The 25,424-nt window shown below is 46.1% G+C and overlaps 1 protein-coding gene across 2 annotated transcripts in view; it reads left to right on the top strand.

Annotated features, from left to right (window-relative positions):
- PAH (phenylalanine hydroxylase) overlaps nt 1–25,424 on the top strand; it is a 68,283-nt gene that overhangs the window by 18,673 nt on the left and 24,186 nt on the right. For both annotated transcript variants that reach the window (XR_013763744.1, XM_079139219.1), the window contains exons 3-4: nt 4,502–4,685; nt 21,460–21,548. Coding sequence is in view for 1 of the 2 variants with exons in the window: in XM_079139219.1 (XP_078995345.1) it covers nt 4,502–4,685; nt 21,460–21,548 (273 nt within the window). In the remaining variant the exon portion in view is untranslated. The remainder of the gene's footprint in view (nt 1–4,501; nt 4,686–21,459; nt 21,549–25,424) is intronic.

Raw genomic sequence — 25,424 nt, 5'->3', positions numbered from 1 at the left:
ACCCCTTCTCTTTCTTCCTGAGCCAAGAAGGACGATACTGCTCTTTGCTTTGTTTAGGAAGTACTCTGCTGGCCAGAGGTAGCCTCAGAGCTGCCACTCTCTCTGGCCTTCCCAGGATCTGTCTGTCCACTGGGGCCCTCCTCTTTGCTCACCCGGTCACCTCTTGAGCCCACAAATGATACAGCATCCTGTGCCCTTGGAGGTCACAGGGAAAAACAGGAAGAGAAGATTCTGAGGTCACTTATCCTTGTGTTAACTATATCCAGGGGTCTTAATTTTTTTGTATTTGACTTACTATTAATGATAATAATAAAAGCTGACATTTGTGGAGGGCTCACTGTATTCCTGGCATGAAGGACAGGGTGGAGAGGAGACTAATAACTGAATCAGAAGAAACAAATGTTCCTCCCCTTTGCTTACAGCAAAGTGTCTTCATCTCTGATTTTACTTTTTTTTTTTTTTTTTTTAACATTTTCATTAACATCCTCAAAGGATTATGGGAATGGCCACAGAAAAGAATTGCAAACTTTAAAGTAATCCTCAAATGAGAAAAGGTTTCATTATTGTAGTTACATGTGGCCTCTCCAACCCCCTACCATAAACAAAGCAAAAGATAGACCTCGTCAACTAGATGGTTCATGAATTTCATTTCTTGAAATTTTAGAGTTATTCAGGTTATTGTATTTTCAGGGCATTTTCTGTTCATTTAAATGTTGGGATAACCCTTGTTATTTGTTTTAATAAAATGTAAACCATACTCTGAATTTCTCTGTAATGAACAGCACTAGCTGTGAAATCCCAGACTTTTCTGAATAAGCAGCAGGTGATATACCAAGCATTTAAATTTGAGGATCGATTTAAGTAAATGATTGTTTTTGCTTGTGTGTATTAAACAAACAAACAAACAAACAAACAAACAAAAAAGAGCTAGAATGTCACCATCTAAAAACATTGAGGTTGAGTACTCACAGTAGATAGTCATCGTGTATGACATTGAAAAGGGCAACTCTACAGCTCTTGGCCTGGATGTGGCCACAGATCCCCTGTGAATCACAGGGGAGCGTCTGGGGGACTGGCTAATGGCTGCAGGGTGACTTCTTTATGGTGGGGTGCAGCAGGTTTGACCAGATTGCACCAGGCTCTGCTGCTGAGTGACATCTGAGTGACATTCATCTCTTCTCCTGAACTGATTTAATGTATCCAGATTTTGCGAGAAAAATGTGACATCTCATTTTCAGAGATAGGTCCCAGACCCACCCCCTTCCATTTCTCAGAAAGACACAGCCACGAAATTTGTGAGACTTTCAAGTTTTCCAGCAGCAGCATCATCGTCACCATCACCTTCACTGTTAACGTCAAGATCATCAACATCACCATCACCACCATCATCACCACCATCATCACCATCACCATCAACACCATCATCACCACCATCATCACATCACCATCACCATCACCATCATCATCACCATCACCATCACCAACATCACCAACATCAACACCATCACCACCACCATCATCACCATCACCATCACCATCACCACCATCATCACCATCAACACCATCATCACCACCATCATCACCATCACCATCACCATCAACACCATCATCATCATCACCAACATCACCATCACCATCACCAACATCATCACCATCAACATCACCACCATCATCATCACCATCACCAACATCACCATCAACACCATCATCACCACCATCATCACCGTCACCACAGTCACCATCACCATCACCAGCATCACAGTCACCATCACCATCACCATCACCACCAACATCACCATCATCACCGTCACCATAGCCACCATCACCATCATCACCGTCATCACAATCACCAACATCATCGCCATCATCACCACCATCACTACCACCACCATCATCACAGTCACCACCACCATCACCACAGTCACCATCATCATCACCATTACCCTTATCATCTCCAGCACCATTATCATCATCACCACCATCATTGTTGTAGGGAATGCATTTTGGCAAATTATACAATCAGCTGTGTGCTTCTTATTTATGTTCCGGTGATTTTGCACCTAGAACTCAATTGATGCCCAAATAAACCTCAGAGAAATTGGTTCTAATATTAGGGAGTTCTTTGGACAAATTGAGGAAGACCTGACCTGAAGGTAGTAACTCTAAGAGACTACTTACATTTTTAAGTTTCCTACCTTTTTTGAGAACATTAAATTTTTGTGTGTGTGTGTGTGTGAAGATATCTAAGAATAGCCAAGGATAATAATGATTTGAAAAAATTACCTATAACAGGGATAATCCATATTCAGTTATCAATAATCAGTAAAAAAAAAACTTCATCATGGGAAATGGCATGAACCAATAATTTGTGAAATAAGAAATATGAATGATCATTAACCACAGAAAAAATGTTTGGTCTCATCTAAACAATTAAATTAAAAATTGAGCTGTGAGTTATGAGTTATTTTCACGATCAGGTCAATAATATTGAGAGTTGGGGCGGATGAGAAGAAAGGGTCCTAATAGAGAAGTAGAGTGGATGAGTACGGCCTTCCTGGAGGGTGATGGGTCCATACATGAAAATATTTTAAAGGGAACATCCTTTGCAACTCAGCAATTTGGCCCTGGGCATTGGTGTTGAGAAATCAGGCCAGCAGGGAAAAGTGTATGTGTGTTGTTATTCACTGATTCTAGTGGTTAAAAAAAAAAAAAAAAAAAAATTCAGGCAAGTCACTTGTCCATCACTGGAGCAGTGACAACTTCTTCAAAGCGTTGAAGATCTTGGTCATGGAGCAGCCCGACCATGGCCTACCTGACAACCATGGAGAAACAGTCTGATGGGGCGGGGGAGGCTTAAGTCAAAGGAAGAGCCTCTCGTTCACCTTTGCTCGCTGCAGCAATAGCCTGACCCGCCTGCTTGACTTAAAGAGGACACTGCAGGGCGATATGAGGCTGAACTGGCCCCCTCTCCTTTCCCTGGGGTTTCTGAAATCTTCCTCACTCTGTCACCTGGTGACTCAAGGTCATAGTTAAATCTGAGTGCGGTGTGGATTCAGATGGACCTTTTTCAGTTTTTTTACCCACAAATCTTTCTCATGTCTCTTGGTAATTTGGGTCCTTTGAGGACATTATACAAGGTATCGAGAAATTCACCTCTTCTCACCCCCCAGGGCACAGCCCATCACTTCCCGCCATCACAGCAAAGGCCTCCTGGCAGGTCTTGATGGGCCTGTCAAACCCCAAAGCTTATTCTCCACGTGGGAGTCAGATGGATTCTAAGACTGTCAAAGCGTGTTATTTCTAGGCTCAAAACCTTGTAAGATCCAGACTTTCTTCAGACTCATCTGCATAACTGGCCTCCACCTCTGTGACTATTCTGACTTCCTCCACTTTTCCTGCATCTCTTCCTCGGCCTTGGTCATGCTGGCCTTGCTGCTGTCCCTTCCATGGGGCAGGCACATTGCCCCTTGGTCTCTTCACCTCGCTCAACTCCTTCAGGACTGACTGTACATGAGTCTTGCCTTCTTATGGGGTCTCTTGTGTCCCCCTATTAAATATGGCAGTGCACCCCCTTTCTTTCTCACTACTGTGCACCCCTTCACCCTGCTTTGCTTTGCTGTTCTTCCTTATCCTTTACCTTTATAAAATAATACCTAAATTATCTTTTATGCTGGCTCTTTGTATCTCCTCAACTTAAATGTTTTATTCACTGATGAACCCCAAGCACCTAGAAAGATGATTGGCATCTGGTGGGTATTTTACACACACACACACACACACACACACACACACACACACACACACACTTACACATACACACAAGCACATTTGTTGAATGACTTAAAAAAAGGTGAGTGATTATATACAGAGATGAATGGCAATGAATTAATTTTTACTGAGCACTTGCTACATGCTAAGCAGTGTGATTGTGTGCATCAGCTCATGCACAGCAGTCAGGGAAGCAGGTATCACAAATACCACTCATTTATAGATGGAAAATTAAGGTTTAGAAACATGAAAATATATTGCCTAAAGTCTCATAACCAATATCATTTAGAACCTAGATGTAAAGCCAAGAAGTCTTAGTCCTGAAAATTATGTTTTGGCAAACCAATGTTGCTTCTACACTATTAATTGAGATTCTGTGAGGTTTAACTTGGAAAGGGGGTTTTCCTACGTAAATAATTTTGGTTGCCACTACCTGAGGTATTTGAACCAAACCCAAATCCTGTGGTGGCAAATCCAGGTCATTAGTAGGTTTCCGTGTGACGAAATTCCATGAATTTGAATAATCCCTCCCACCCCTTGCCGTTGGTACTCGGTTTTGCTGAAGAAAAAGTTAACAACTTTTGACAATTTAAGGCCTTTCTTCTACTGTCATTAAAAACAAAAACCTACTCCTCAACCTTACATTTTGTCCTGCTGTGTCTGGTCCAGTTTTGCATCTTCAGCCTCTGTAGGTCACAGTCACTGTCCCCTCAGGCTTGATTTTCTCTTCTAGGAGAATGATATAAACTTGACCCACATCGAGTCCAGACCCTCTCGTCTGAACAAGGATGAGTATGAGTTTTTCACCCATTTGGATAAACGCAGCATGCCTGCTCTGACCAGCATTATCAAGATCCTGAGGCACGACATTGGTGCCACCGTCCACCAGCTCTCCCGTGATAAGAAGAAAGACACTGGTAAGAATGGAGGAGTCCTGGGACCCAGGGATCTCTTCACTGTCTCCATGAACTAACAGCACAAATCATGTCTCCCCTGGAGGGATTCGGCGGAGGATGTAGGTGAGACACCTGGACCCCTAGCAACGTCAGAGACATATAACAAATTAGTTTCCCCCCCATTCTTCAAGATAGCTATTTCTTATATTTGTTGTTTTCTTACTCCTCCTGCCATTTTTAGACATCTTTTCATTCCTGGATTTATCATACTCCCAATCTTCTACCTCTGGAGGTGGGATGGTTAGGGTGTCAGGTGTTTTCTAGGTAAATGCAAATTCAGAACAAGATGCCTATGGGTGTCAATTGTCGCCAGAGGACTGTCTCCAAGTGGGTGCATAACACGCCAGTCCTGGAGCTGGGCCTGCCTGCTTCCTGGACCCTACGGCTGTCATTGTCATTGTCTGTCTTTTCCCTGCCTCTGTCCCTGCCCCTGGATTGGGAGCTCCTCTGGGCCGGGAGCCTCTCTTACCTATATATATGTACAGCCTCAGCGTTCAGCTTAGTGCTTGGTTCGCAGCACATATTTGCGAGTGAATGATTAAATACAGAATTTATCAAGACTTGTGCTGTCCTATGATCTGCTTACCACAGAGCTGCCCATTTCTGTCCCCTGGAGGGGTGAAGTGAGATAGGGTATAGGTGTTTTAAATATGGGCTTCAGAACGGATGCTTGCCTCCAACTCCTGCTCCCTCCCCATATTGACTTTGATTCTCTGACAAGTCCCTTAAAGTACTCTGATCTTAATTTTCCATTAAGTTTTGTGAGCATTAAATGAGACCGTACATAAACAGTAGTTGGAATAGTGTCTGGCTGGTTAAATGACAACGTGAAGTTGTTTTGATTATGATTAGCCTAAAAAGAATATAGAGAAACAGGTGGCTGCTTTTTAGGATCCAAAGCATATTTTGAATAGACTTTATTTCTAGAGCAGCTTTGGGTTTACAGAAAAGTCGTGCAGGAAGTACAGAGAATGTTCATGTCTTCATTCTCCCTATCCCTAGTTTTCCTTATTAACTTGCATTAGTGTAATACCTTTTTTTATAATTGACGAGTCAATATGGACACATTACTGTGAACTCACGTCCACAGTTTGCATTCAGATTGTGCTTTGCATTATACAAGTCTATTGGTTTTAACAAATGCGTGTCATGTATCCTTATCAAAAATACAGAATCGTGGGCTGGGGCTATTGCTCAGTTGGTAGAGTGCTTGTCTTGCAAGCACAAGGCCCTGGATTTGATCCCCAACATCACAAAACAAACAAACAAACAAAAACCGGAATCATTTCATTGCCCTAAAAATGCCCTATGCTTCACCTATTCATCCCTCCTTCATAACCCTCCCTTCAGCAACCACTGATATTTTTAGTGTCTCTGAAGTTTGCCTTTTTCAGAATGTCATGGAGTTGGAATTTTGTGGTGTGTGGCTCCACTGACTGGCTTCTTTGACTTAACAACACACCTGAGGTTTCTTCACGTCTTCTCTTGACTGGAGAGCTCATCGTGTCTCTGAATAATATTCCATTGTGTGAACTTCACTAGTTGGTTTATCTAATCACTTGGTTTCAGGACATCTTGGTTGCTTCCAATCTTTGGTGATTATGAAGAAAGCTATGATAAATATTCATGAGCAGGCTTTGGTGTGGACATAAGTTTTCAACTCATTTGGGTAAATATTTAAGACTGTGATGGCTGTGGTAAACTTGTTTTATAATCGAATTTTTTTCCACTATAAAATCAAAAATTTCTTTCAAAACAATAAAAACTTTAGATCAAGAGGATTTCAGGCACTGTAACTGAATTGGTCAATAGATACTGAGTTAGAGTTAGATAAGAGAAGTAAGTTCTGGTGTTCTATTGCCCTGTAGGGTGACTTAAGATGATGACAATGTGCTGTGTTTTTCAAAAACTAAAGCTAGAAAAAAAGTTTTCTTATATTTCCACGTTTCTTATATTTTATTTCTTATATTATATTTTCCACATTTCTTATATTATATTTTCTTATATTTCCACATACAGGTGATCCATGTTAAAGGAGATATATTTACTCTGATTTGAGCATTATACAAGTTTTCCCATAAATATGTACACTTTTCTTTCTTCTTCTTCTTATTTTTTTTTTTTTTTTTCTTTACTGGGGATTGAACCCAGGATGTGGAGCATGCTAAGAATATGTACAGTTCTCATGTGTCAATTAAACAATAATTTAAAAAAATAGCATTTTAATAGGCAGATGCTTCAAAAATGAGACAAGTTTTCTTATGTAAAACAGGCCACTGAGTTATTTTCTAAACGGCAGCTCCAAGGCCCCCCTAGGAGACCCTTCTGCCCTCTCCTCTTGCAGGTACAACTAAGATAAGGAGGCCCACTCTCAGGCTCGGCCCTTGCCTACAGTGCATGGCCATGCAGACGGGCTCAGGTCTCCAGGGGCTGGGCACTTGGAATTTGTCCTCTGTTCAACCCTTCTGCCTTTTCCCCACTTTAGCCTCCCAAGCTGCCTCCCCAATGACTGTCCTCTTCTGCTTTTCCGGCCACCTGCTCCCAACAGGAGCTGCAGGCCCTCAGGACAAAGGGCCTGCTGGATCCTGGGGCAAGCTCTGCCTCTGGTTGCAGCAGGTGGAGGCCTGGCCAGCTGGGCTCTGGGGTCGGAAATCAAAGCAATTGACAAGCAGGCAGGCTGCCCCTTGGGGAGTCGGGAGATGTACGTGGACCAGCTGGAGGGCTGCAGTCTGTGCTGGAGGCTCCGAAAGGAGGTTCTTAGCAGGGATATAATGGGTAGTTAGGAGCCAGGTTCTGGAGCCTTGGCGTACCCCACTTGGTGTGACTTTGAGCACATTACTGATCTCCGCAGACTTCCGCTGTATCCAGTGGGAGTCACAAGAGTCTCTGCCTTGTAGAACTAAAGAAATCACACCTAGGGAACAAACTTAAAGACTTCCTGTGTCCTCTCTCTTCTTATCAATATCTTCATTGTTATTATAAATAGGAATGTGAATGCAGGAGCCACAAAGAGCCAGTCTGTATGCAACTCTCAGAGACTCTGAAAACGGGAAGGTGACCTCGGAGGTCACGTGGCCCTGCAGACTCCTTAATGTTCCATTGTAAAAATGGAGGCCATGACTGGCCTTAAGACACAGTGTGAATTCCCTGTGGTCCCCGGCCAGGGTGCCCTGAGGCACCACGGTTGGAGCTGTGGAGAGCGTGGGGCCAGCTGCCTGTTCCTCAGGAGCTCAGAGTCTGGCAAGGACAAGACGCCTGGGTCTGTGCAGTTGCGGGAAGGATGCTGTGTGAGAGAGAGAGCTGATGGAGTCTGGCCTCTTCTCACGGTGTAACTGAGGACCAGCAATGTGAAGGTAAAAAGCTGGTGTTTTCCCGCAGAGGTGTGATGTAGTCACCCTTGAGCAGATGGGAGGCTGAATGTAGCAGGGGTTTTGTCCCCTGACAGGGCTCCTCACCTCATTGCTCAAAATGGCAAGGTGCTGATGCTCGAAGTTGGGAGGACACTTTACCTAGGGAAGAGAAAACTGCTCGGCCTTTAAAACAAGTGTTTCATGGCCCTTACTTCTTGGAATGGCTGGTCAGACATTCCCTGATGATTACCCCACCTGACCTCACCTTGTTTTAAAGCTTCTAGGGACACAGCAGATGCAGAGGTGGCACCTGCCCAGGGAAAAGGGGCCCTTTGGGTCTCTGTGGTAGCATTTGTAAAGTGGAGTTTGGGCCCAGAAACAGCTTTGTAGCAGAAACAGCGGTCTCTTTACAGAGTTTTCTTTCTGCAGCGGATTCAGTGGGACAATAATCAGAGGAAGGAAAGCATTGGAGTAGATCGGAACCTTTGATTCTTTCTCCGGACAAAATGCCCTTTTTAATGAGGGGCTCAGATCTCGGGCGAGTCTGACAGCAGGTTCAAGTGGGAGATCTGAACCCCTCAAATCAATTAAGCTAAACCACTTTCCACTCTCGTTTTTAAACCATTCAAAAAGCCATGTGGGTGATAGAAAATGAAAGTTTTTCAGTTTCTTAATTGCTAAAGTTCCCCACCCAAAACAGCTTAAGGGAAGGTTAATTATGGTGACATGTTAAAGAAACCCCAACCTTCTCAAATGCCTCCTGGAGAAGCTGATGTGAGTTTAATAGGATTTTAATCCAGAGAGTCTTTTGAATAGTTGAGGTCTATTCTCCTGTACCCTCTCTCCTGAGGACCTCAAATCCTTCTTCAACCCAACATGAAAGAGCATTAATATCGGCCATCGATCAATCTCCTAATCCTTTTACCTTCCCTTTGAGTCTTCTGCATGACATTGCATTTACTGGGGGGATGGAAAATGCCTACATGGAGACAGACTGCAGCCAGGGGGAATCAGACAGACAGCACATCTTGGATAGATGGAGGTCCAAGAGCAGCGTTTTTTGAGAAATTTATCTCCTTGCCATTATTTTCCAAGAGTAAATGGATACTTGTTAGATTCTGTTCGAGTTATGGTAATTATCAGGGTGTCGGTGTGGAAGTAAAGCGAGTCCAGTTGCTAATACAACTGTATGTTCTTCATGGAACAGAAAGGCTGTCTCTCTGTCTGTCTGTGTGTCTATCTATCATCTATCTCTCCGCCTATGTATTATGCATGTATACATGTATGTATCTACCTCCTTACTTAGCTATGTGTCTATGTATGTATATATGAATGTCTACATATTTTTCTGTGTTTCTCTCTTGTCTATCTATCTATTTATCTATCTGTCTGTCTGTCTTTCTGTCTATCCATCCATCCATCCATCCATCTAGCCTGGGAGCTCTTCTGATTTTTGCGAGAAGACAAAAGCAACTTCCTTGTCTTTTTTTCCCTCCCTCTTACAGTCACAAGAGCGCCCCCCGCCCCCCACCTCCGCCTGCCAAGTTCTCTCTTTTCTGTTTTACCATTTCTGCCTTGGACAGCTGTGTTGAGTAAGGCCGATGTTTCAGACCAATTCAGGATAGGGAAAGGACAGGATTCCTTAAAGGGCCCTGAAAAGCCCCCGGGATTGTGGGCACAATGGTGCATACGCATGCGCATACATACTTTGTAGGAGAATTTTTTTCCAAGGCGTCATGGTTCCCAAAGAGTTAGGAATCTTTAGAAAAATCTGCTGAGGGCTGAATTGAGATTTCCCCATTCCTGCCACCTAAGCCCTTCTCCCTTCCTCTGCTGGTCCCTTCTGTTTCCATCTTCCTGCTGCCCTCTTCTCAGTTCTAAAATTCCTCCCACGCTTTTTGCTTTGTCCCATGTGTGCCTCTCATGGCCATGGCTGCGGGTGCTTGTACTCTGCGTCTGCTAAAACAGTGTGTTTGCATGTCTGTAAAAGCGCACAGGAATGACTGCGGTTCTTCTGTTTTAAACCGATGCTTGCTGGGTGTGTTGGTGTCGCCCTAAGTCCTGATCACTGGAGAGTGACTTCTCTTTCATAAGATTCCTTCTACTGAGAACAAGCAGGCCCCCAACTCAGAGAATAAGCCCACTCGGGGAAAGGGGCTCCCAGTCAGGAGCTGGGAGCAGAATCTTCTGGTGTCCTTGGTACTTGCTTGCTCCCTGAAATCTGGGCAGCATTATTTATTGGCAAGAGAAAACCTGGGCAAAAGCTGTTCTGAAGCCCATCCACTCGGCCGGTCACAGGGCTTCGAGCTAAGGGAGATTATAAAATTATGAACAGATTCTAGGAAGAATTCCTTATTTGTAAGCCAAATCATTTTAAAAATTCTTTCCCATTAGGTTGTCTCATTTAAACTTTGCAATAACCAACTCAGGTGCAGCAAGCAGATGACATTATCCTAGTTTTCAGTAATAGGAAACAAGACAGAGAGGTCAAGTTGAAGGGCAGCGTGGATTTTGCAGTCTTCGTTGTTCCCGTTCAGTTCCTGGGCTGCCGTTGTCTGGCCGGGTTGCCTGTCTTCTCTAAACCTGCCTCTTCTCATCTGAAAATGAAGATACCTGGGTGCTCATGTGTTTATGTGGAATGTACAACATCATTTGCGTAACGTATCTGATACGTAGGACCAATGTTGTCAGGAAACTTACCCTAAGTCTTCCATCAAGGTACACAGTAAATCTTTTGGTCCAGAATCCTAAAACTCATGATCTGTGATAAAGAAAAACCACCATCAATCACCTGCTTGGAACTACTGTGAAACGTAGAAGGAGCTGGGCTGAGAACACCTTTTCTCCATGTGACAGGTGTGATCCCTCAATGAAAGGAGGAAGTCAGAGGATACGAAATGGTTGTAGTTGAGTGTTACTCTGCATTTATGCTGGTTGAAGAGAGCATCACAGTGACGCAGAAAGAGCACTACATTTAGAATGGAGAGCCAGAGCCCGGCACGGTGGCGCACGTCTGTAATCCCAGTAACTCTGGAGGCTGAGGCAGGAGGCCAGCCTCAGAAACTTAGCAAGGCCCTAAGTAATTCTGGGAGACCCTGTATCAAGATAGAAAGTAAAAGGACTGGAAATATGGCTTAGTGATCAAGTACCCCTGGGTTCCATCCCTAGTACATAATAATAATAATAATAATAATAATAATAATAGTAATAATAAAATTGAAAGCCAGGATTTCAGGATTTGGATCTCTACTTAGCACACTGACACCCCTATTGCCAGTAATCTTATCAGCCTTTTCTTCATCTGTAAGATGAACCTAAGACCCCTTTGCCACTTCTGTAGGTCAAGGAGGGGATCATGCTGGCTATTAGTGCATTTGCAGGATCTAGTTGAACTAGTTAGGGTGAACAGGCCCTTGGTCTCCAACATACTTTTTTTTTTTTTTGAAATTTTTATAATTTATGGTAAGTGAAGTTACATAGCAGTGAACAAACAAGCATTAAACATTGATTTAATTTGTCTAAAAATTTAAGATATAAAAAAAAAAAAAACTTCAGAATAATTCAGGTTGTTGGCTTTTGTCCTGATGGTTGTTATTCACTTTTAAAATCATCCCTTTATTCTTTCTTCTAAAATCCTCTCAAACAGTTGCTGTCCAGGCACCAAATGTGGGGGTCCTCTCTGCCATGTCTGCTGTAAGGAAAAAGGGGCCCTGACCATTCTGGCTGCTTCGAAGCTGGAAGCGGGCAGCGAGGGGCAAGCAGTTTGGAGTTCCCATTTAAAAGTCGGGTCAATCGAGGGGTCCAAGGTAGAAGTCTGGTTGGGGAAGAGCAGGTTGTAAAGTCATCTGGGGGTGGGTGCTTCATTACAGACAAGTTTAATCTGGAGAACAGCAGCTTGATAAATTCCCTGCTTTAAAATTTGTATACCTCGGCATAAATCTTGGTGGGACCTCCAAAATCTGATACCACTGTTTACCGGTGACGAGTTCTGTTCCCTCTAATGTTGAAGTTTGAACACTAGAGAAGCAGCCAAGGCAAGCATATTAAGCAGGTTTTATTTAAAGGTAATAATACAGACTTCTCCCGGGAGGGAGAAGGGGGCCATGGCCGATATTCTAAAATCCCCGGTCTCCAACATCCTTAGGCTTTAGAAGGGAGAGACCTCTGTGACCTGTAGCCACCACCAATAACTGTCCATCTGTCAACACCAGCTCTGTGGATGTGGACACCTACCAGGCCAGTAACACACAGGGAGCCAGTGGCCATGTCCCCCTCACGGGGGCCAGTCTGACCTAGCAACCAGAGAGACACCTGCATGTGTGGGATTCGTGGGGACCTGCAGAGGGTCACCCATTGCCAGGTATTTCTTCCTGTGCTGGTGTCTCCCCTGGCTGTGGGACCTATCGGGGACAGCAGGGGCGGGTGTAAGAGGTGGAAGGCCAGCTGCCCGCGCACGTTTCCTCCCTCTACCCTTCTTCTTCCCATTTCCTTGCTCCTTCCGCCCTCTTCTCCTTCCTCCTTTTCCTCTTCCTTTCTTTTCTATCATTCTGACCACACCCATTGCCAAAAGAAATAGCCTTTTCATTTATTTTTTTATTGCCACCCCCTTGGCATTTTTTTCTGGCACGGGACAGCACCATCCTCTTTCTTTGGCATTTTATAAGTGACATGGCCCTTACTTTTAAAGACCCTGCCCGCTGGGATCCTCTTCTTCTCTCAATACGCTTCAAAAACCAGAGTCGACTTTGCCACCTCTTCTCTTCTGCTGACATTTATGCCCAGTTGGGTTCGTGTATGCATGCCATCCAGATGCCTTCCCAGGACGTGACACAGGAGCGGAGGGAGAGAGTGGGTGTGTACCGTCACCTGTGGGTCCCGGCTCTCTTGCAGGATGTACAGCGGCTATAGGGAAGCCTGCCACGCCTGGGAGTCCCCTGGGGAGGTGTGCCCAGCCTGCTCTTGGTTCTGCTGATGGGAGGGCAGGGCGCAGGGGTGAGACCGCGTGGAGTGAGGCTTTCCACGTATCCTATTGGACCCAGTGCAGGTTGATCATGACTCTAAGTGGCGGCCACCAGCTCTCAGTGCCACGTGAGAACTGGATATTTAGGGATGTAGTGGCCAACCTGCCATTAGATGCCTTTATGAGCTATGTGACATCTATGGGGAAGTAAGTATCAGCGTAGGTAGGTGGCTGGAATAAATAACCCTGCAGGACATTATGCATTCATGATTTCACTCATATCTATTCCTTCACTCCACCTATTTATTCGACATGTTTCCATTCTTCCATTCTTGGTGGGCCAGGTCCCTTTAATCCATCTGGTCCTTTGGTTTTCATTTTAACATGAGAACAGAAGGAACAGCGGCTTTGCCCTGATCCCGCCATTCCTGACCACCGCTCTCTGTCCAAGTGCTGGAGAGTAACGGCTTGTACCCAGCTTGGCCCAGCTTTTGTCTCCTTCCTTCTTGCCAAGACCTTCCAGAAGGGTATTGCTCCTCTGGAAAGAAAGTAGAAGTTCTTTAAAAGAGAAAAATAAAACCCTCCAACATCTTCATCTGCAAGGCGTGAGCAGTCCCCCATTCTCCCCTTGCAGGGCCACGGGATCAGTGCAGCCATTGCTTGTCTGCCGGCTGGAGACCATTGCCTCGTAGGCGACATCCGGGAGCCTGGATGGTGGGGGTGGAAGCACCCTTCTATTTTGGGCCTCAGAACTGGAGGATTTATTGCTCTCCCTGAGACAGGCTGGAGGCAAGCCTGGGTGCCTCATTGGCTAAGCCCTGGGGCTGGTGAACATCTGGTGGCGGGAGGGGGTTCGGCTGGACTCAGCCTGCACCTTGAACTGCTGTAAAGTTAATGGGCCTGCTCTGACCCATTGGCCAGGAAGCAGGCTCCAGCCAGGCCAGTGGGGGCCTTTGGCTCAGAAGCACTCCTGAACCAGCCGCCCCTTGGCGTCCCGGCTGAGCAGTTGACCCTGACTTAATGGGACCACAACGTGGGTGTCCAGGGCCAGCTCTCCAGCAGGCTGCTTCCTTTGGAGCCAAATCAATATTTATTAGTGATCTGCCCCCCACTGCCCGGTGACTCTGACTTCACAGAGGGCCTCTGTTGCACCAGCCGGCCAAGTCATTCATTAACCGGGGCCCAGTGGCCTGTGGAGGGGCCCATGCAGGCCAGCCCACCGCCGGGGTATTTGGCTAGGTCATTAATGAGCTAATCTGATTGAACTTTTCAAAACAGAGGCCTGGGTCGCAGGGGTCAGTCCCTATTCCCAGCTCTGTGAGACCCGGTGCATGGGGAACCTGCAGCCCGCAGTGAAGAAGAGAAAGGATAAATGAAGGAGAATGTAGGTGGCACAGGCTCAGGACGGAAGGTGGGGAGGGCTGAGGGTGTCCCAGGGGTCTTCTTCAAGTCCCTTTGGGGTCTTGTTTGGCTCAATACCTCCTTTCTCGCTCCAGGTAAGAGGACAGGAGCCAGCATAGACTGGGGTTGACCTGCACAGGTGTAAAATTCTGATCTTGGCCCAGCCAGCTCAGTGACCTTGAATGAGTCATTTCATTTTTATGCCTCAGTTGGCCCCTCAGTGGATAGAAATAATAATAATAATAATAATAATAATAATAATAATAATAATAATCTTCTAGGATTGCTTGGAGAATCAGAGGAGACAATGGAACTAAGCCACTTAGCTCTGATCTATTGTATACTAAACAATCTCTCTCTCTTTCTCTCTCTTGCTCTCAAAAAGAAAAAGTAACTTTAGAGGAGAAATAGAAGTTCAACTTTTTAGCTGGTAGAGAATTTGGGGACACAATTATAGGCTCTGACTCTGCCACAAGTGGCCCGTGTTGATTGTATTTTACTAACCAGACAACCATCCCAAGGGTTTCTTGTGAGGTTCAAAGAATGACTGACAACCCACATCAACCTACTGTGGGTTGGTTGCTTCCCATACTGAACAAGCAGGCAGGTGAGGGATCCATTCCCTCTTGCACTTCACAGAGGAAAAGCCAGAGTCCCAGGAATGGTGAGCTCAGACCTGCTGGCTCCCTGGGCACTCATGCTTCTTGCATGATATTCATTGTCAGTACAACTGGACTTGGTGCTGAGTCTGTCTGGGATCCTTGGCCTGCTTCCTGCCTTTAGCTCTGGGGTCCTCGAACGGCTTGCCCTTCATGCTTTCCACAGCCAGGAAGTGAGCGGTCTCTGAAGGACATCCTACTATGGTCATTTTGCAAATGGGAAACTAGGGAAGAAAGATTATTTGCACAAAATCTCAGGGTTGCAAAGTAGCCTTGGGTCTTGGAACCAGGATCTATGTCCTGAGCCCCCAGGGTTTGCCTTTCTCCAGTCTGGCCGTATTTGAACCTTTTCTGAGTGATGTTGGGGCCCAGAAGCCACCAAAGTCCCCTGGACTCTGGGGGATACCCCGTGACCTTGCAGTGCTGCCTCACACACTCCGTGACCAGGTCCTGAGCTCAAAGGCCTTGGGCTTGGTGGACTGCTTTGATCTTTTGTCTCTTTGCCTTGAATACTTTGAGTCCTTGTGACCCTCTCAAGTTCTCCTATGCATTGTTGTTTTTCAGCAAGATACCTGAACTAAGCCACGTGACCCAGTTAGTATTTTCCCTTTGGAAGAGAAGAGTTACAAAGAGCTGGAAATAGCTGGCTCTGCTGCCCTCTGGTGGTCAGCGGGGACACCACCAGGCTCACGGCTCTGAGTCCTACAGGCAAATATGTTACAGCCTTGTCTCTTTGCAGAGAGAAAAAAGGGACATGGTAGGTGGGATGCATTTGGGGGCTGAACAAGTACAGTGACTGTACTTCCAGGAAATAAAGACTGTGAACACATTGGTTGCAACAGAAGCATATTTTCATGAGTCCTCTGACCAGTTCTCCATAGAATCCCACAGATCTCAGAATAAGAAACCCCAAAGGGATTGCAGCAAGTGACTCTAGCACCCTGTTAGGGGGAGTAGAGGGGAACCGAGGCCCAGGGTCATAAAGACTAATATCAAACCAGCTTTGTCATATCAGACTCTCTTCTAATGCCCCCCTCTCTCCCTCTTCCTCCTCCTCTAATGATCATAACTAAATCCTCGTCACTCACGTTCACGGTTAACGCTGAGAACTTCCAGTGGGTGAGTCACTGTGCTAAGATGGGTCACATGTGCTATGCCTTTGATTCACCCAATAACATGGAAAGATCATTGTAATTCATGTTATGGATAAAGAAGCAAAGGCTCTCGGGCAGGGTTGGGGGGAGGAATGCTCAGTTAGGCAAGAACACATTGATCCACTTTCCAACTTTGCTGGAAGGTATTCTACTCTGGTCTCTGTGGTGTGAAACACTTGGGACAGAGCAAAAAATGTAGGTCTAGGTTCCTGTCTACAGTCCTGAGCAGCGTCATGATGTTTCAGTCAAGGACGGATCACACAGACACTGAGGGGCCTATGAATTACATCACCAGGTGACATTGTAGCCATCTTAGCTTGTGTGAGCACACCTGTGATCATCATTCACAGCAGAATTACCTAGGAATGCATTTCTCAGAAAGTATTTGTCGTTAAGTGCGCATGCGCACACACACACACTCACACACACACACACACACACACACACACACTACACACATCTCCTGTGTCTTATAGCTGCACAGCAATGTATGTGTTGGCACCATTCTCAAAACATCATAGATATTCACTCGCTCAACTATATATTGGTTTTTCTTCTTCTTCTATTTGTTCTAATTAGGTCTACAGCAGAATGCATTTTGCTTGACACATTGTACACAAATGGAGCACAACTTCTCATTCCTCTGACTGTACATGGTGCAGAATCACACCACTCATGCGATGGTACATGTACGTAGGATTGTAATGTCTGGCTCATTCCGCCATCCTTCCCACCTCCACTCCCCCTCTGCTCCTCTCACTCCCTCTGCCCAGTCCTAAATTCTTCCGTTCTTCCCTAGCCTCCCCCCACCCCGGATTATGGATCAGCATCTGCATATCAGAGAAAACATTTGACCTTTGGTTTTTTGAGATTGGCTTTGTTCACTTAGTGTAATATCCTCCAGTTCCATCCATTTACCTGCAAATGCCGTACTTTCATTCTTCATTCTTCTTTAAGGCTGAGTAATATTCCGTTGTGCATATATATCACATTTTCTTTATCCATTCATCTGTTGAAGGGCACCTAGGTTGGTTCCATAATTTAACTATTGTGGACTGAGCTGCTATAAACATTGATGTGACTGTGTCACTGTGGTATGCCAGTTTTAAGTCTTTTGGGTGTACGACGAGGAGTGGGATAGCTGGATTCTGTATTGTTTTATAAAGTATTATGTTGTACTATTGTCATCACTTTGCAGACAAGAAGACTAAGTCACAAAGAGGTTGATAACTTGTCCTTGTCCCAAAGACAGGAACTGTAAAGAAAGGACTCAAGTCCAGGTTGACTAGGCCTTTGGACTCTTAGTCCAGCTCTCCCTGAGACAAATAAGAAACCAGCTCAGGACTAGGGACAGACCCTGACTGTTCCGGGTCCCTTTGGTGATGTCACCAGGATCTTTACCCTGGGGTCTGGAGGCACAGAATGTCCTTTGAAATAGCATCCCTTGACTGATGTAAAAAGACAAGAGATAAACAGTGTTGGCGAGGGGGTGGAGGAAAGGGATCCTTGCCCACTGCTGGTGGGAATGTCAATTAGTACAGCCATTATGGAAAATAGTGCGGTGGTTCCTCTTAAAAATAGATCCACCACGGGGTCCAGCTGTTCTACTTCTGGGAAAAAAATCAGCGTCTTGGAGAGACATCTGTCTTCATGCTCTCATTGCAGCCTTATTCCCAGAAGCCAGGGTATGAGAATAACCTCAGTGTCTGCACTGATGGAGGAACAGATGAATGGGTAAGAAAAATGTGGTACAAAATGGAATACTACTCAGCAGTGATAAAGAAGAAAATCTTGCAACAACATTAGTGAACCTAGAGGTCATTACACTAAGTGAAATAATCCTACCACAGGACAGATAGTGCACCATGTCATTTATATATGGCATCTAAAAGAGACAAATTCTTAGAAGCAAATAGTAAAAGGGCAGTTGTGGTGGACTGGGAGGAGGGAGAAATGGAGACATGTTGGTCAATGGGAATGAAGTTTCAGTTATAAGGTGAGTAAGTCCTGGGGGTATAATGTACAGCACAGTGTCAATGGTTAATAACACTACACTGCACACTGAAATTGCCAAGCGCTATCTTTAGTGTTCTCAATACACACACACACACACACACACACACACACACACACACACAAATGGCAACCACAAGAAGTGACAGGTGTGTTCATTAACGTGATTATGGTAATCATTCACAGTATATATGTGTATCAAATCACTACATTGTACATCCTAAGTCTACAGTAACGATGGGGAAAATCCCAACAAATTAAAAAAAAAAAAAAAAAACAAAAAAAAAACCAGTGTCCCCACCACTTCCACCTCCTTCCTGGGCTCTTTTCTTTTTCAAGAACTTCCTGACCTCGGTGAATACATTCATCGATTCCTTGCTTAGTTCTTGCTGCCCTTGCTGGAGTGTGTCTCAAGGTTGGAGCCCATGTTAGAAAGACGCCTGTGGGTGGCTACAGTGCACAGTGCCTGGTACATAGTAGGTGCTCAATTCACGTTTGAGGAATCTTCTTTGTGAGTCTCAGGGTCCCAGGTCAGAAGGGCTGACTTGCCTGTGTCTAGTGGCAGCTGCCGCAACTGTGGGTGATTCTCAGTCGAGAGAGACAATCAGGGAGTGGTTACGGACGAGCGGGGTTATCAGTGGTGCTTCACGCAGGGACAGGGGCAGACTCCTTGTCCAGGTGAGTGCCATTCACTACACCCTTTGATGACAGAGTTCTAGAGAAGTCTCTATCAATGGTTTTGCCCTCCGTGTTTCCCGGCTTCCTCATCTGCACCCTGGGGAGAATACTACTTCCTACTGCACAGTGCCACCAGGAAGACCGAGGTGTTGGACAGCACTTGGCACAGAGCCAATGCTACACAAGTGTCTGCTGCGATTACTGCCACCAATATCTGCTTCTGTCCTGACCAACCATAGGGAGTTGATCTTAGAAGTGAGCTGAGATTGAGGGGCATGGAAATCTCTAGAAACTACAAAGAGTCAGTCAGGCAGTCAGGCTCCAGAGCCAGCCCTCCTAAGCAGCTGGCCCTGTCACCTGCTCAAAAGTGGCAGGATGGATCAGTGGTCAAGACCAGAGACCACAGAATGGGCTGGACCCGCCTTTGCCTCCTGACTCCACTGTTTACTTGAAGTATGAGTGTTTGCGTTAGCCGTGCCAACCCCAAATTCCTGAAACCTAGAGATCTCCGAAATCAAAGGACTTATTGAGCCATTTCAGATGCTGGCCAGAAGAAAGGATTGTTCCCAGGGTGAGTGTCCTCTGGCCAGGCAAAAGTGGAAAAATGTCTGCTCAATCTAACGAACCAGACAACTTTATAGTGAAAGTCTGGGAAAGGCATAGCTGTTTACATGAAGCTATATTGGCTGTAGGTAAGTGAGGTGGGATTATAGGAACAGGAAAGGTGTTGGGCTAGGAGGATGGTCCACAAAGAGAAGGAACCACTGCCTCTGGATTGGTTGGGACTGCAAGCAGGACGCTGTGATACCCACAGGTTCACAAAAAAATCTAAGATTTTAACATACTTTCAAGAATATAAAATGGTCTTTTGTTCTGTAAAAGCTAGAGGCTGGTTACTGATTAACCTCCCTCACCCCTTCTCCCTTCTCTCACCTGCATAATTAAAGTTAGGACATCTCTGTGCCTCTGTTTTCTCATCTGTTATACCGAGCTATGAGTAATTTAGAACAGAAGTCAGTGTTAGTTTTTACTGTTGACATGGGCGAGAGAGAGCTTAAGCAGATCAGATCTCCAGGAAAGAGACTCTAAGCTGAACACCATCAGGTATTCGGTAGAAACCCGTTGATTGTCCTGCAGTTCCCGTTCAGATCATGGAAAGCACTTCCCCAGACTGGCCGCTAGATGGCACGCGCGTCCTTTCCTGCCCCTCCTCAGCTGGTCACAATCAAAACTTAAGTGCCGGACAGGGACACAGGGCTGCACCCACTGCCTTACTTTCTCATTTACTTCTCAAGCAAACCTCAGATTAAAACCGATGCTCCACCAAAAATGCCAAGTAAGCACAGTGCCTGACCCACGGTGAGGTTTCAAAAATATTTGCTCTTCTTTCTGCCGTTCTCCTTGGGACTCAAAGAATGAGGCTGATGACGCGTGGCTTCCAAGCCAGACCTGGGCTGATGGCCATTCAGTTTCATCCCCCTAAACCTGGTTGCTCTGGATCCCTTCAAGGTGCCCCCGGCCCCCGCCATGTGTTCTGGATCTCCTGCTTTCTTACTCCTTATGAGATTTTAAACCAGTTATTCAGACTTTCAGAGACTCGGTTTCTCACCTGCACGATAGAGGTTATAATACCTTCCTTATTCTGGAGATTCTTCAGAAACAGCAACCAGACCAGGATTCACTGTGGCTGTGGTTACTGCCGTCAATGCCTCACAGGTTAACATAGCTAGAGCTCATTCTTCAGTTCCTCTGTTCCTTTCTTCTTCCTAGAACTACAAAACACTCGTGGTTCCTGCCCTCGTGGAACTTACAGTCCCAATTTTCCTAGTCTCTGTTCATTTCTGGGGTAATTCCTTCTCAGTGTGTCTGCTTTCCTGGAAGCCCCAGGGATTTGGGTGACATCACCTCTTCTTTTCCCTGGGTCCCTCTCTCTGCAGGACCTTATCCTGCAGGGTCTGGAAGGCCACATGACTCAGATCTTTCTCCTCCCTACGATGGGTCTTCAAAAGCAAGTCCACAGGTTTTAGGTAGTGCAGGGCTCTTCCAAATCCCATACTACCAGAACAAATTCACTCTGCTTCAGTGATGACTTTCTAACTGGCTTTTGGATTAGAAAGATTTTTCCAGCATGTCTGGGAAGACACAGGGTGGGAAGAGTGGGGTCTCATGAGCTCATCCTTGTTTATAATAGAATGGTTCTGGTATTTATTGTTTGGGACTACATCAGATGCCAAAATAACCATGGAAGACAACTAACATGATGGGTGGGAGGGAGATGAGTTTGAGACAGATGAGAAAAATCCCCAGAAAAAAGAATATGCTTGGGATATACTTCAAAATTATTTTCTAAGAAAACTGAAAGTGAACTTTTCAGTTATAGGAGTTCAGGGGTTATGCGGATCCCTTCTTGCTGCCACCATAACTTGACCCACGGGATTGAGTCTTTGCTTCTGACTCAGCAAGGCCTTTGGCTGCATCCTGCCCATCAGGACTCAGGACTTTGCCCTTTCTGTGTTGCAGTGCCCTGGTTCCCAAGGACCATCCAAGAGCTTGACAGATTTGCCAATCAGATTCTGAGCTATGGTGCCGAACTGGATGCAGATCACCCGGTGAGTCCATGGCCCTTGGGATGCTCTGGATGGAATTCTTTCATCCCCCCCTCCTCCTCCCCCATCCTCATTTGTAGCCATGTGTTTGTTCATTTCTCCAACAAATATTTACTGAGTTCCCTCTTACACCAAGTTTGTGGAAGCAGCAGCTAACTTGTTAGTCTTCACGTCACCTTCGTTATCGTGGTCACGCTTGAAGCAGCCGTGAATCCCTGTCTGGAAGCTGTCTCTCCGTGCTATGTCTACACAAACGCGCATGCGTTATCTCTATTTCTGCGCTTGCACATTTGTGCTGCGGGACTGCAGTCTACTAATGACTCTGCCAGCTGCAGGGGGTGGTGGGGGTGGTGACCTTGGACCTGGACCTTAGCAGCGGAGCCCCAGATGCTGGTCAGAGGAGGGGTGGGGAGGCACGATGGTGAAGAGGATGGTGTGTGTGAAGACTCTGTCTGCCGCGGTGCGGCCTGGCCGTCGGGGCGTCAGGAGTGAGGACCGAAGCTGAAGCCCGGCTCAGGCGGGGCTCCCATTTTCAAAGATCTGATGTACCAGAATGAAGAACCCGACTGGGCCTCTGCCTGTGGTCAGCCACGGCTCCTGTAAAGCGTTCTGAGTAGAGGACCGGGCTGGGGACGCTTCTGCTTCCCTCTCCTCTGGGCAAGTCCTGGCTGTGGCTCTGGGAGGCCTCTGAGGGCCTCCCTGAGCGAGAAGGGCACCCTGGGCGTGGACCACCCTCCACTCATAGCCAGGCACATGGCTCCCTGGTCTTCAATGATGCGGAAGCTGTTTACAAGCAGGAGGGCTTGACGTGGCTCCCTGCCAGCGAGCATCTGCCTCCCATGGGGAATGTTTTCTGCTCAGGACCTGTGGGTCCTGACCATCCAGGAGGAGCCGGCTCTTCCCAAAGGCTCTTCTCAGCAAACAACGCAGAGGCCTCCATTTCCCTGACGTGTGGAGGCCTGATGAGGGCAAAGGCCCTCTGCAGGGTCCCCGCCAAAGGGTCCCCACCAAAGGGTCCCCACCAAGCTGCCACTGCTTGGACTCACAGCACCTGGAGACAAAGACCTGGCTGGGGGCAGAAAGCCAGGACCAGCACAGACACTAAGGGGAGGGACTCTTTGGGGGGCAGTCTGGCCTTTTCGAATATGAATGATTGACGCTTGCTCTAGTTCAAATCGTAAGCCCCTTGTAGTGGATTGAAAATACAGGAAAGCATTAGGGAGAACAGAAAGATCACCTGTAGCTCAGTTGTTTCTATTTTTCTCTTCCTACTATTCTGTGTGTGATTTTTTTTTTTTTAAATGAGAAAGTATTTGAAAACAAAAATAAGGATGAATTGCCTCCTATTCCCCAGACTTCCAAAGAGGAAAAAAAAAAAATCACCTATTATCACACGCTCCTAAAATAATCAATATTTATATTTGAGTGTCCTTCCTGTGCCCCTGAGGATTATGGCATTGCATTAATAGATATGTTAATACATAACACTATATTACATAGAACTATGATAAGTATATTTATATAAGAACCTAATTTATTAATTATTATAATTAGTACAAATATGTTAATAGAAGTATATATGAATATATATGTGTACTAATGCAGTGCTAAGCAGCACCCGACAGTGAGTCTTGAGGAAGTTTCCAGTCTTCCCTGTTTGACTAACCATGAAGTGAAGGTCCTGTGTGTTCATCTTCAGGTGAACTTCCAGTGGCTTCTTTGAATCTTAGCTGTGAAGTTAAACTAAATTAGCCTTAACAGAGGGCAGAAACTGTATTTCAGGCTCCTAATCTTTACTACTTAATTAGTTTATCTGTCCAAGAACCAGAGGTGAATCTGGAGGGATTTGGACACCCCGATCCATCTACCCACGTTGAATGCACACAATTCTAGAGCCCAGGGTGGCCAAGACCACCCCAGGCAAGGTTCTGACATCTTCTTCCATGGCCTCCATCCGGGACTCCAGCATCTCCAGAGATCTCCTCTCAGGAAAGGGATCTGTTCCACTTGAAGCCAGTCCATCAGGAGTTTTCACTCTGGGGTGTTTGTGTCTGTCTTCCTGTGTCCCTATAGTCTTCTTGCTGGCCTCGCTCCCTGGTCATTTGGGGTAGTAGGAGAGGAAGCCAGTCCAGCGAGAGGGACATTTCCTTCCCTGAGTCTCCATGTCCTCTCAGAGGCAGATGGACTGACCTTAATAGTCTGGAATCCTTTTTTCTGTGCCAGCGCAAGCTCTCTGGCCTTTCAGTGTCATGAATTTTATCATAAACACACAACTTATCAGGTACACAGTCCCCCGAAGAGGAGGCGCCAGGCTCTCTCTGTTCCTTGGATTTCTCATCAAGTCCTGGGAACTGGGGCCAAGCACAGAGCAAACCCTCCAGGGTGCTTCTCCGCAACCCTCCAGGCCCCACAGGCCTGGCCTCAACGTGTGAACTGCGAGCAGACACCGGCCTGCAGAGAAGGGGCTGTTCTCCAAAGGACCCTCTGTTCTGCTCTGTGCCCTTACAGCCAGCATGATCCCCCGTCCCTGACCGCCTGCCTTTGGCAAGGGGCCTTAATTTTTGACCCAATATCTAACATCAGGGCCTCCAAAATAGTCACTTTGAGAAATGAGGAAAAGGAAGGGTTGTTACTGGAAGAGAGACAGCTGCCTTCTGGCTTCAGCTAAGGGGGAGATTGAGCCGGTGGCTGTCCTTCACTCTTCCTGTCCTTGTGCCTCCTGCTTCCCTGCCTCCCTTTGCCATCAGCCTCTCTCCTTGCCCCTTTCCTCCTTCCCTTCTTCCTTCCACAAACACTAATTAAGCTAATGATATTAATAGCTCACATTTCCTGAGTGCAGGCTGCGTGCCAGGCATGGTGCTGAAGGCGTGGCAGGCGTTTTTTAATTTAAATGTCCGTCACCAGCCTGGGAGGGATGTGTTTCCCATCGTCTGATGAGAAATCTCAGTTGGGAAGGGCCCTGGGGCCTCCAGTGGATGTGAACTGTGTTCCAGGCCAGGTAAATGAAAGGAGGTTGAAGTGACTGATAAACATGACCCCTGCCCTCCAGCAGCTTCCAGGTGTGAAGCAGAGGGCCACGGTGTGTCACCGTGATGCCAGAGGGAATTGAGATAGCCACTGTATTTTGTTTGTTTGTTTGTTTGTTACTGGGGATTGAACCCAGGGATGCTTAGCCACTGAGTCACATCCTCAGCCCTTATTTATTTATTTATTTATTTATTTTAATTTTGGGATAGGGTCTTGCTAAGTTGCTTAGGGTCTCACTAAGTTGCTGAGACTGAGCCTCAAACTTGCAATCCTCCTGCCTCAGCCTCCCTAGTTGCTGGGATTACAGGCGTGCACCACTGTGCCTGGCTTGGCATAGCTACTGTAAACGTGGTGGGCAAAATCCAAGTCTCATTTAATTTCCATTGCCCAAACTGGCCATGTTGGGCTCTTTCCCTGAGATGCTTTTCCTTATTGTTCCACCTGTTCTTTCCCTGTTGGCAAACCTCAACCCATCTTCTGAGGCCTAGCTTCTCCATCCCCCTGCCTAAGCTTCCTCTTATCTCTTCCCAGGTCTAAGCTTTGCCCCCGATTGCTGTAGGAAGAACTGCATGTGTCTCAGGGATGGTCATTACCCTAGTGTGTTTCACATTTAAGCACAGAGCATCAGGTCAAAGTAAACTCCCTCCTCCTTTCCTCACAGCTGTCACCTCATAGGAGCCATAAGGTGTACACACACCAGCGAAAGGGTCTTATATGTATTTCCGAAACTGTAGTCTGTGACAAAATCCCATGATCAGATGGAGAAATGCGGTATTCTCCAAAAATGAAACCCATTCATCCTCATGTTTCTTCCTATGTGCTTAATCATGGAAACCCCTTTCCATGGAATAC

Source organism: Sciurus vulgaris, assembly GCF_902686455.1.
Source record: "Sciurus vulgaris genome assembly, chromosome: 5".
Taxonomy (NCBI): Eukaryota; Metazoa; Chordata; class Mammalia; order Rodentia; family Sciuridae; genus Sciurus; species Sciurus vulgaris.
This window is presented reverse-complemented; position numbering and strand designations above follow the sequence as displayed.